The following is a 12,053-nucleotide window of genomic DNA, read 5'->3' on the forward strand; positions in this document are numbered from 1 at the left end:
CTGTTTGTGCGTGTGTGTATTTGTGTGTGTGTGTGTGTGTGTGTGTGTGTGTGTGTGTGTGTGGCCCCCTTAGTGATTGCGCGCTTGATGCTCACAATCATGCTTGATGCGTTGCGTCTTTATGCATGGTGTACCTATTGTGCATTATATGTCAGAAAGTGCGTTAAAAAACTACAAAAAGAGGCGAAAATAGACACTTAAACTTGGATTGAAGAGTTAAGCCAGATCTACATAATGTAAAATCAAACCACTTGATTTCAGCCTATATTGGAAGTCAGGTAAAAATAGTAAATGGTTTGATATTGTTGGCACAATACATAATACTGCTTTAGTAAATAACCACACACGCCACTCCTAACTATTGAGGCACATTGGTACAGCACCTATGGATATGCAAAGAGAGCAATTTGGTGTTCGGTATCTTGCCAAAGAAGACTTCCGCGTGCAGTTTGGAGAAGCCACAGCCACCGGTGTTTGGCAACTGATGCCAACCAAAGCCCCAGATTTGCATAAAGATATATGATATAAATATGGTATAGATTAGGTAATATGCAAAAACGATATGTGTTCGAATCACTTCTTCAGTATGTTATACAAACACACACACATACACTCACAGACACACACACACACAAAGCCGGTATCAATCTAGATTTCCCTTAAGCTGTTTGTGGAACTGTTTCTATTATGAGCAGTTGCTTCAGTCTTTCTGTTTAATGAGTACAATGAACTTTATTGGGTTTCTTGTTTGCTTTTTTTGTTTTTGCTTTTTTACTTGAAGCTACAAACAAATACAAAAAGCTCACTGGCAGACAGGTTACAGGCCTTAATGGACGGTAGCCATTAGCCATACACACACACACTCATATAAACACGAACTCGCATACTGCACCTACAAATAGCCAACTGGTCACATTTAAAAATGTCAATATATATATATATATATATATATATCTATATACATCATTTGAGAAGCATAGAACCGATAATTACAATTATAATAACAATATAATACAGTTCAGCTTTTTTTGAATAGTAGAGCTGTACACAACTTTTTGGATGGATAAACAGATACAGGCAAAGTGATTTATTTTAAGTTTCAAACTCGGACACGCGCACACACACACACACACACACACACACACACACACACACCCTTTCTGCTTCAAATAGCGCAGAATTTAATGGTAAGACAGCGAGTATAGTGGGTTTGGGGTAGGCGAGGGTATATACGTGCCTTACTGGATGTAAATAACTTACAATAAACGCTCACATGCTAACTTTTCTAGAAAGCACTTGGTCAGTTACAAAAATTCACACTTGACACATAAAACGATACGTAGACATTAAACAATAGGTAGGTAGCAATGTTGTAAGTAGGACATAAGGTAGGTAGCATATTTATCCGTGACTCCCCTCCTTTTTTAAAAGAGGACATCATAAAGAAACACTTTTTTTGTTACAAGAGCAAGTACCACAGTCATGATTCTTTTTTACGTTGCCCTAAAACACCAAAGACCGACATACCGAACAAATGAAAAGTGCTGCGCTGCTGTACAGTACTCTTAAGTGTTTCTGATTACATTTTGGAATATTTTTTCTTCGTCTTCGTCTTCTTCTTTTGCTGGCCTCTCTTTTGCTGTTTTCTTCAAGTTTTTTATTTTTTTTATTTCTGGTTTGTTTCTTCCCTCCTCCAGGGAAGCGTGTACATGGTAGTATCATCTCTAAAGAGATGAACGAAGACAGATTCTGGTTTAAAACAAAGATATTTCTAGGGTTGGAAGGCGCTGCCAGCAGTGGCGAGGCTCATGCTTTTCAATTTGTTGTCCTTCTTCCACTTCATCCTCCGGTTCTGAAACCAGATTTTAATCTGCCGCTCCGTGAGGCAGAGTGCGTGCGCGATCTCTATCCGCCTCCGCCGCGTGAGGTACCGGTTGAAGTGGAACTCCTTCTCCAGCTCGAGAGTCTGATAGCGGGTGTATGCCGTCCGTGCCCGTTTCCCGTCGGGGCCCGTCATATCTGAGGGTGATGAGAGGACAAAGGGCTTTTAAAGATGCGCCAACACGCGACAGAAACGGGCTGTTATTGAGTCCAAAAATAGAGTGCGCAATATATAGTCAGTATTTTACAGCGCTCTAATGTACACTCCAGTATAAGAGAACTACTTGAAAATATCAATCTAAAGTCAGGAACGCCTCTGTTAGGGTGATGTTTTCTATGAGTCAAAGGATTCTCACAGACTGGAGCCACAGGTGTTTGTTTTATTGTATCAACCTCTAACGCCCCCACGCATACACAAGGAATTAAACTTACTGTTTTATCAAAATCACCGAGCGTAAAGGGAGACAGTAAAACTGTCCATCATCCTAACCACAACCTTTCTTGACACATTTTATTTCTGCTATTTCCATTCCACAGCCTGGGTTAAAACATTTGCTTTTATCTGTCACATTACTTTTTTTCCCCCTTTTTAACCACCCGTCTTCACCATCACCTCTCTATATGCCCCATTTTTTTTACACCCTTCAGGGTTTTATTGCCCCGTCCTCTACCTCACCTTTTTAATAAAGTTCCCATCCGTAATAAAGCTTCACTTTTCAAAGGAGCAAGCCGCTTCCAAAGCCTTCCTGGCCTCACTTTCTGCTTCTTTTTTTCTTTCTTTGCCCGGCTCTGTCTGCAGCTTCCCAGCCCTGTTGAGTTTTTCTTCCCTTCGTCTCTCCCCTGACAGATTTATGACGCTTTTGTGGAATTTGCTAAAATAAAAAAGAGGAGACAGAAGGGGCAATTGTCCGGCGTTCCTGATTTCTAAAATACGAAAATGTAATGGGAATTTTCTACTAAGACGTTTTCTGGGGTGTACTGCTTCGATTTTTTTAGATCTTCATATCAGTATTTAAAACACGAATACATAATTTAAAATGAAAGCATCAATATTAACCCAATGCGCACGATTAAATGCCATTCATTTGAGATTCATAATCTTGACAACTGATTTCTGACTGCCTTACGAAAATATGAAATTGACGCAGTAGAAAAAAGTCTGGTAAGGTGCAGAGAAAAACGAAGAACCGTGGCTAATTGGGTATCTTCCTGCTGTTCTCGAGCATCCACTTTACACAGATCAAAGCAGCAATAATTCTGCACAATCATTAATGTGCATTTTAAGAAGCCCCGATATAGGTACAACAAGCACTGAACTGTTACCAGTCCCATGTGTCAACACGGAGGCTATTCTGCTGAACCAGTCATATGAATGTTATCGCCCGAAACTTCTAGGATACATGGAAAATAAGTTGTAAACACAAGAGCAATGTGTACCATGACTAATGTGTAGCTTTCTCATCCAGGGGAATATCTGTGGTGTCTGCGCCTCACTGCCAGTGTTGCCAGCGGCTGATCCCGTCGGACCGCCCTCCTGCTTATGCCCGGTCCTGGGTGGCGGATTGCTGGCGTGACTGGTGTCCCGGTTATGCTGCAAGTCCTCGGTCTCTGGTGACGCGTCATCCAGCTCGGTGAAACGCTGCACTGTGCCGCCACCGCCGGTGGAGGAGGCGGAGGACAGGTTTGGTGAGCTGAGATTACCGCTTCCTGCTTGATCCGAGCGAGGAGACGAACTCCGGGCGCCCAGTTTTGTGCTTTCGTTGCCGGGTGACAGCAGGGAGTCCGCCGCAGAGGCGAGGGAGCAGCTAGATGGTTGTCTGAACCCCCTGTCCGGGGCCGGGGAGCCGAAACCCCGCGAGTCCCCACCAACTGAGCCGCCCCCGAAGTGTCCTCCAGCGTTGGCGGTACTGTTGGTTCCCCCTCCCCGGTTAGTGACGGTCAGGTCCATGCCATTGTAGCTGTAGCCGTAAGAGCCCGTCGCAGGGTGCATGGTGGCGGAGGAAGAATCCCTGTACGTCCCGCCGTTCATTGCGCCGCTGCTGCCTCCATAATTTAGCAGTTGATATTCGGGGCCATTTGGGTAGCGCCCCGAGAACGAGTTTACAAAATAAGAGCTCATTTAGGTTGTTTTAGAGACTTGCGGGTTTATAGTTGAGTACTAAGGGGCGCTTGATTTGTTAGATTTCTCTGGGTCGTTATAACGCTGGTACTTTCAACGATTTATGATGTATTAGTGAATTATGGCGTTGCACTGTACTTCGTTTTTAGCTATGTATGCGCCGTCCAAATATGGGGGTGGGGTGGTGTGTGTGTGTTGGATGGAGGGGTGTGTGTGTGTGTGATGGGGGAGGTGAGGGGTGAGGCGAGGGAGGAGAGAGAGACACACACGTAGTGAGGAAGGAGGAGGGGGACGGTCACGTGCTTTTGTTGACCAGTCGTAAATTCTCGCCGATGACTTTAGAGAGGTAATTTATGCTCTGAGGTTTCAAATGATAAAGATTGGGCGGGGGAAGCTTTCCCTCTCTTTCTCTCCGTCTCTCTCTCTCTTTATTGCTAGAGGTGTCGGGGGTGAGCTCAGAGCGCCACCTACTGCAGATATAATTTATTGCACAGAAAGAAGTGTTAAGGGAGAAAGGACACACAAGAGTCCATGACATATCCATGCTATAAAAAAAACATTGTGTGTGTGTTTGTTCATCACTCAGCTCTGTTAATTGACCTTTTGCTTAGTCTCACAATTAAGAGCCGTAAGAACCGTAAAATCAAACGTTAATAATGAACACCATGGTAAAAAAAATAGTAACTAGCCTTTCTCCACATACATCTGATAGCTGTTGATATTTATCCCGGAGTTCTACCAAAAAGCGGTCTCACCGATAAAATACACGTGTTTTTTTTGTGTTATGCAGTGTTTCGACTTGCTGCACTAATTGTTTGTACCTCAACTTCCGGCACAGGTACAAAACACCAGTAGGAAATATAGTGCAAAATATCACAAAAATTAGGCAAAAATAAACAAACAAATAAATAAATAAATACATCACAGACCAAACTAAACAGTCAACGCTACAAAAAATGTTTGAGTTATGACAATTCGACTGGCCTGCGACTGTACTTTCTTTCTTTCTTACTGCAAGCCTTCTTTGCAGCTGCAGACGAGGAATGTTAAACCTGATCTGTGACGTCCACACTGGATGGAAATCTGCTGATTTATGATTTGTTGATTCCCGGGTTTGGGTGCATTTCAGCCGCGGGAGTGCTTGTGTGTGTCTAAGCGTTTGCGTGTTTGAAGTAGGCCTCAGTGTGCGCTCGGGTGTACACGCTTTGTTGTAACTCCGGCACAGCAGCTAGAACAGGCGACAGATGAAGAATTCCAGAGCTTTGTGTGTATGTGTGAAATGATACAAATGGATGTGCTCAGTGGGGAAATGTGTGCAGTTTGCAGGCCACATTTCAGAGTCTCGGCTAAAGAAACCAGCAGTTAGAATGGGATTCATCTTGAATATTACAAAGTAGCAGGCACATTTAAAACACACGGGCAAGCACACATAACAGCAACATGGGGTTTAAAGCCACAAAAGACCCAGCTGTCACACTCCTCTCAGCACACTGCCTTTGGTATTTATACATCAGCACAATCGCGCTGAATTTGTTCCATGAAAGAGCTCACTGAACGAAAAACATTTAAATATTTCAATAAGGCCAGTTTGAAGACAATCATAATTCAGTTTTAGCATAGAATAAAACTATCTGTCCGTCCGTCCGTCCGTCCATCCATCCATCTATCCATCCATCCATCCATCTCTTTTCTTTCGCTCAACCTACCTATCTCTTCAGCTGCACATGTTTTGCGTTTACTTTATTTTATATTGAATTTGTCGCATTCTGAGTAAGAATAAAGGAGGGTCAGAATTTAAGGTATGAGCCCAGATTAGAGCACATTTTGCAACCAGTGCCTGCGCACAGATGCAGTTCCTTTTATTCTAATAATCTCATTCAAAGAGCCACGCAGATTTCAATATGCTTCATTTTTGGAGATTTTGATATTTTAACCAATTATAGATTGTGGTCTAAGACAAACTCTTTCTAACTAATGTTCAGTTGTCTTAAACAGACAAATAAACAAACAAACAAACAAACAATTTTTCTTCTTCAAAATTGAGACTTTCAGTAGAGAACAGCTTTCAGTAGAGATAGAAAGAACAAAACAACATGAAACATTTCCTCTTCGTTTTTCTCTCCTTAAAATATGTTAAACACCAAGCACGTATGTGCAATATGTAAAGACGAGCCCCCCTGATTCACAGTAAAACCATTTCCACTGTGTTTAACATAGAACATCTGCCAGCACGTAGTCATACAACTGATTCAAAATGGGAACGAAATCGCCAATCGAGTCATATCCACAACACAAAAAGAAACCAACGTACACTGAATATGTCTGTGCTGCAGAATACGCTTTAATAGATTTTCTCTTGAGGTCATTTCATTGCGAGTCTCACTATATTCTCAATTTGTCTCTCAAAGTATTAAATTCAAACATAACATAACTAAAACTATCATTAATTAAATCATGTGAAAGCTTTAGTTCTTCGCCTCGCACAGTGGCGAGGCTGGTTTTTCTAGGTGTGCTTATTAATTATTTACTACCAGCTTATGCCATCTTTGTCTTGGTAGTATTCCAACAGGATTTTTTTTTCTAAACTTAAAATGTGTATTCGTTAGATACATGCTATAATAACAGCACTTGCTTGGTATGACTTAAGACCGTCAAATAATAAATAAATAAATATCTGTTCTCTGTTATGCTTATTATGTGTGTTATTATACCCATAACTGGAAAATTCAGAAATATATCTTGAATGTTCCGAATGAAAAGCCGACAAATGAAATCATTCTAAAGTAACTCTGATTTAGACCATATTTGTCTTTATGGTTTTCATGTTTCATGAGATAAGCTAATGTGCAGTGGTGTGTGTGTGTGTGTGTGTGTGTGTGTGTGTGTGTGTGTGTGTGTGTGTGTGTGTGTGTGTGTGTGTGTGTTTGCACCCGCATCAGTGAAACTTCCAAGATGGATACAACGCGCCGGTCACTCAGGGGACAAGTAGAGTTAAAAGGTCACGAGGACATTGTCCACTTTGTCTGCGTGAAGTGTGTGTCTATGTGTAACGTGTCTGGCTGCAGGGCTCGAGGAGAGGTCAACTTTCTCTGCCTCGCTCTGGTCATCATTTAGTTTGAGCCCGCCATCAGCAGCTCACTCTCCTCGTCGCTTTCCTTCCAGATCGTCGCGTGCGCCTGTTTGGCCGCAGCCTCGCGTTTAACACCAGTAAGAGGCTAAAAGGCTCAAGCGTGTTAAAGTTGTCCTCTAAATCATAAAATAAACCAATCTCAAATCCAGTAATGTTGAGTTTGACTAACCTTTACTGCGAGTTAATTAATGTTAGAATAAATGAAAATTCATTTCATGCCCCAAGACACACACAAACACACCCTATCCCCGTTATAAAAATAACCTTTCTCCATAAATTCCTTTACATTTTATTAAACATTTGTCATAGGTAGTATATGTGATTACTTGACAATAACACATAACCAAAACATGTAAAAATCGATAAAATATACACTTTCCTGAATGTTTTAGGTAGTTTGGCGAATATCATCAGTAGGTTAACAACCGCAACCCCACCCAAAGCTTCAACAGGTTTCCCGATATTGAAAAATTCCCCTCAACCGTAGTTACATTATTTTCACCATACAAGGTGTTTTTCCCTTGCTTATTTCTGTACAGTTTAAATATGAACACCATAAGACATACATACCTCCAATAGTTTTTCATCCCTTCGTGTATATGCAGAGCATACTTGCACGTGTACTTAAAGGTATTAAAGGCTACACACATTTACAAATAATAAGAAACAAAATCGGGAAGGAAACAGCCGGAAGTCAAGTTCTAAAGCCCCCAAAACAAGTTGTAAACCCTAAAACAAGTGCCTTACATGATGTCTTTGAAAGAATAAAAAATAAAATGAAATAAATTAAATATGCATAGCCATAAAAAAGTACAGTAAAAAAATCGGTAGGCGGAATGCAGCAATAAATTGTGTTTCAAAACTACTTGTGGCCTTGTGTTGGTGGCCTTTAAAAAAAGTGTTCATTCATCTATTGTATTCTTTAATTTAACGCCATGTTCCTTTCACCTCCCAGGTTTTATCGTATCTGTCCCTTTCCACAGTTACATAACCCTTGCTATAGAGTGTTTTACAAATTATTACCAAATATAAGACCACTCAAGTACAGCCTACAGAAAGAGTTGATGTAAGAGGGATAAAAATAAATCCCCCCCATTCCGTTGTTTCACCACTGCTCAGGTGAGGAAAAGAAAGAAAGAAAGAAAAACAACAGAGAGAGAGAGAGAGAAAAAAATGCGGGGGGTGCTCTTGAAAAACTTGGAGGCATGAGATTAATCAGCATGTCTTCTCTTTTATTCTGCCCTTCCTTTTACGTGTCTTACATTAGTTTATTTTTGGTCCTGTTTTACTCAGTCCGTTTCTCCTCTTCATCTGCACCGTTCGCCGTAGAGGAAGAAGAAGAGGATGTAGAAGAGGAGTTGATCAGCTTGTTCTCCTTCTTCCACTTCATCCTCCGGTTCTGGAACCATATTTTAATCTGTCGCTCCGTGAGGCACAGCGCGTGCGCAATCTCGATCCGACGTCGCCGCGTGAGGTACCGGTTGAAGTGAAACTCCTTCTCCAGCTCGAGCGTCTGGTAGCGGGTGTACGTCTGCCGACCGCGTCTCCCGGGGCTACTGAAGGTCCCTGAGAAGCAAGAGACAGATACATTTGAACCAAGATAACAACACTGAGGCGTTAACTATTCTGTTAAGAAAACGTTACCAGAAAAGTTCATCACATGCATATTCTATTCTATTCTATTCTATTCTATTCTATTCTACAAGTTTCCACAACAGTGCCTGTTTAGTATTATCAAGGCTATTTGCCCCCCGCTTAAATTAAGAATTAGTAATGTTCACATTAAAGAACAATGCAGACGATGGCTGCCATCTAACAATGTGCGCCATCCCTTAAGGACACTGTTTTAATGTGAATTTAACATTGTTTTACTAAAATGTTTACTTACTCTGATTATTTTTGGCTTTGTGAAAACTGAAAACTTGGATTTGTTTAATAAAAACAATAACAATCATTCTACAGGAAAGTTGAACTTCATGGTTTATGAAACACGGAGAATAACTATGTTATATAATGTTGCTGATGGTAAGTAGCAGTAAATTCAGAAAATAAATTCCCATTGTGGTGTGTATACACCGATCTTCACTAATAAGGCAATTAAGGCAACTTCAGTTTATGTATTGATTTGAAAGTAAGAGCATGGATTGCATGCCACAAGCTATTCATATCTAAATCCAAATGACCATAAATAACTCTCCCCTCTCTCTGGCTACTATTTGCACCTTTAACTGTCATTTATAACGCGCTCTTTGTTTTCCTCCATATATATTTATTTGCGGCGAAGTATGTTACCACCTCATCTGTCATAACTCGGAGTGTCCTGCAGGGCTTTACAAAACACTAGCTCTGCATCATCTGCTATTACTCATTCTACCCTCAACAGGCCGTTTTTCTCTCTTAAGGATGGTTTGCAGCACAGGACAGTGTTTAACACTTTAGGTTAAATCATGCAAGAGTGCAAAAGCACAAACTTTTAGGAGAGCCGACTAAATGAAACTATTTCACATTTTTTCCGCCACGGTTTGCCTCACTTTCACTTTAAACTTTAGGCTATATCTATATACGATTTGAATCAACAGTGAATAACACTGTCTACGCTGCGGAGGCTCAATAAACGATAAGATAGAAAAGGTCAAAACCAATAATAGCAACAGGAAATGTGATATATCTTTATCAGCACAGAAAAGAAACGTTAGCAAAAACAAAACAGTATTTATCGCATCCTATTGGTCATGTCTCAAAGCAGAGTATGTCTGAGAGGAAAAGCGTTTTCAAAAATAAAAGAGATGAACTATTCAGACACATTTGAATAAACGAGTGACTAATAGAGTGTGGATATTTAGACTTATCTCTGTATTTCCTCTATATCTACATCATTAATTTTTTTTATCTGCTCCTTGTTTTCCCCCACACTTTGCTTTACTTGGTAGCATCGTCACGGGTCACACAGGCTACAGTAAAAGGACCCACAATGCAAACAAACCCGTTTTATGACGGACAATAAAATACAGCGCACATGACGGACTGACAGGTCAACAAACGGGGATCATAAAGCAGCTTCTGTGGCAGGAGGAGGGAAAAAGGAAAGGAAATCTAACAGAGGCTGACAGAGGAAACAAACGTCATTTCTATGACTGGGATCATAAAATATGCAAGAAAGAGAGGAAGAGGAAGAAGAAGACACTCACCGTTGCAGGCGTTCATCCGCTGCATCCATGGATAAATGGGCACTGACGCCGACTGTTTGTCTTCCATCGTTTCTCCGAAAAGCCCCTTTGCACTGAGCCCTACGCACTCTGTTTTACGCTGCACGCCGTCCTGACTGAGCGCGAGCTGATGCTCCTCCAGAGCGCACGGGTGTTCCTTATCCCTGTAGAAACTCGTGGCTGCAGCTGCGGCCGCCGCTGCCGCCGCTGCCGTGGCGTAGTCGCAGGCACCGGTTCCGGTCGCGCCCCCAACACCGACCCCCGCCGCTGCTGCTGTCGCCCGGTGTCCGGTATATGCTCCATTGGCCGCTTGCTGGTAGTAGGTGGATGCCGGGTACGGTTTGTCCTGGTGTGCGCCGGGTCCGCCGGTGCTGTATGCCACAGCTGCGGTAACGGCTGCTGCCCCCGGGTAGTGCCTAAGCGGGTGGTCGGCGGCGTATCCCGATGAGTAGAGAGGTATCTGACCCAAAAACGACTCTGCTGCCGCCGCCTGCCCGCTTCCACCCGTTCCCGGTAGCGTCACCGGGAAAGAGGAGTTGACAAAATAGGAATTCATCAGGAGAAAGAAGAAAAAGAGGAGAAGCCGGAAAAGAGGAGAAGAGGAGAGGGGAGGACAGGAGGGGACGAAACAAACACAATAACAACGTTCACTCGATGAAGAAGGAGAAGGAGGAGGAGTAGGCAGAGGCTAACGGCTAGCAGCTAACGGTTCTCCCTCCCGTCCTGCTTCCTCTGCCTTCCCCTGCCTGCACTTTATGATTTGTTGTGTTTTATAGCCGACAGTCCGACGGGCTGCCGCTATCACTTAGTGTATCGCAGATTGGGAGGAGGGGGGGGGGTTGTATTAGGTGGGCTGAGTGCCAGTGTGGGACGGAGGGGCGTGTGGAGGGTGGGGGGCAACAGAGAGAACCTCTCCGTGTGTGTATGCGATCGGAGAACACGGGACGGGGCGAGAAGGGGTATCGGGTGGGGGGTTGGAGGGCAGACACCAGCTGACCTCGAACTGACCAATGGGACGCGTCTGTGCCTGGCATTCGTTCGCTGTTTTCCTTTCGTAGGAGAGGAAGAAGAAGAGGAAGAGGAGGAGGTCTGGGAACTACCGAATACACCCCCACCACCACACACAAACACGCTCTCTTCCTTTCTTTCCTTTTTAATTCGTATCTAATCTCTCTTTCTAATCTTCCTTCTGTTCCCGGTGACATTGCGCAATCACACCGGAATCCTCGACGCGTTAAATTGATTCTTTTCTCTCCCCGTGTGTCTTCCTCCGTCTGTTGTTGGACCCATAAAAACCAGCAGTTCTCACACGTATGCGCGTTTTCCCCTTGGGGTTGGGAGAGAAGGCAACCGAATAATAAAATATGTTTCCCGGCGCTTTGGAGATAATACCGACGGCATTAAAATGAATTTGTGGAGCGTAAATCACAGCCGGGAGCGTGCGCGCGTCTTGTGTGTGGTGCAGTGTGTGTGATGCTAGTATTAGATTCAGCCTACTATATAATATGGGCCATGTAATTGGAGTGTTGTATATTTGCAATTGGTATATCTGGTGATTGGGTAGTTTATGTCCCCTCTTCGGCCAGTGTGTGTGTCCTACTCCTATCGCAGGCTGCTATTTTCTAAAGCAGAAGACTAATTTAGTAATTTGGAAGGGATTTTCGGCACATAATCTGATAGTTAGAAATGTAGAAATATATATATATATATATATATA

The 12,053-nt window shown here is 42.8% G+C and overlaps 2 protein-coding genes and 1 long non-coding RNA gene across 3 annotated transcripts in view; 1 reads left to right on the plus strand and 2 right to left on the minus strand.

The window, feature by feature from the left end:
- Positions 1–1,047: 1,047 nt before the first annotated feature.
- hoxb5a (homeobox B5a) lies at positions 1,048–4,160 on the minus strand. The gene is made up of 2 exons (XM_005747316.1): positions 3,319–4,160; positions 1,048–2,019 (listed from the first exon to the last, which is right to left on the minus strand). The coding sequence occupies exons 1-2, from the start codon at positions 3,998–4,000 to the stop codon at positions 1,772–1,774; spliced, it is 930 nt and encodes a 309-aa protein (XP_005747373.1). The 5' UTR covers positions 4,001–4,160; the 3' UTR covers positions 1,048–1,771.
- A 3,193-nt stretch (positions 4,161–7,353) lies between these two features.
- On the minus strand, positions 7,354–10,942 carry hoxb6a (homeobox B6a). The gene is made up of 2 exons (XM_005747315.1): positions 10,319–10,942; positions 7,354–8,696 (listed from the first exon to the last, which is right to left on the minus strand). Exons 1-2 carry the CDS (start codon positions 10,890–10,892, stop codon positions 8,416–8,418), a joined length of 855 nt encoding a protein of 284 aa, XP_005747372.1. The 5' UTR covers positions 10,893–10,942; the 3' UTR covers positions 7,354–8,415.
- A 33-nt stretch (positions 10,943–10,975) lies between these two features.
- Positions 10,976–12,053, plus strand: part of LOC102208743 (uncharacterized) — a 3,833-nt gene continuing 2,755 nt past the window's right edge. The window contains exon 1 of the long non-coding RNA XR_312089.1: positions 10,976–11,423. This is a non-coding gene — a long non-coding RNA (uncharacterized LOC102208743). The remainder of the gene's footprint in view (positions 11,424–12,053) is intronic.

This window comes from Pundamilia nyererei, unplaced genomic scaffold (assembly GCF_000239375.1).
Source record: "Pundamilia nyererei isolate P.nyererei 1_Seehausen unplaced genomic scaffold, PunNye1.0 scaffold00193, whole genome shotgun sequence".
In the NCBI taxonomy this organism is placed as follows: Eukaryota; Metazoa; Chordata; class Actinopteri; order Cichliformes; family Cichlidae; genus Pundamilia; species Pundamilia nyererei.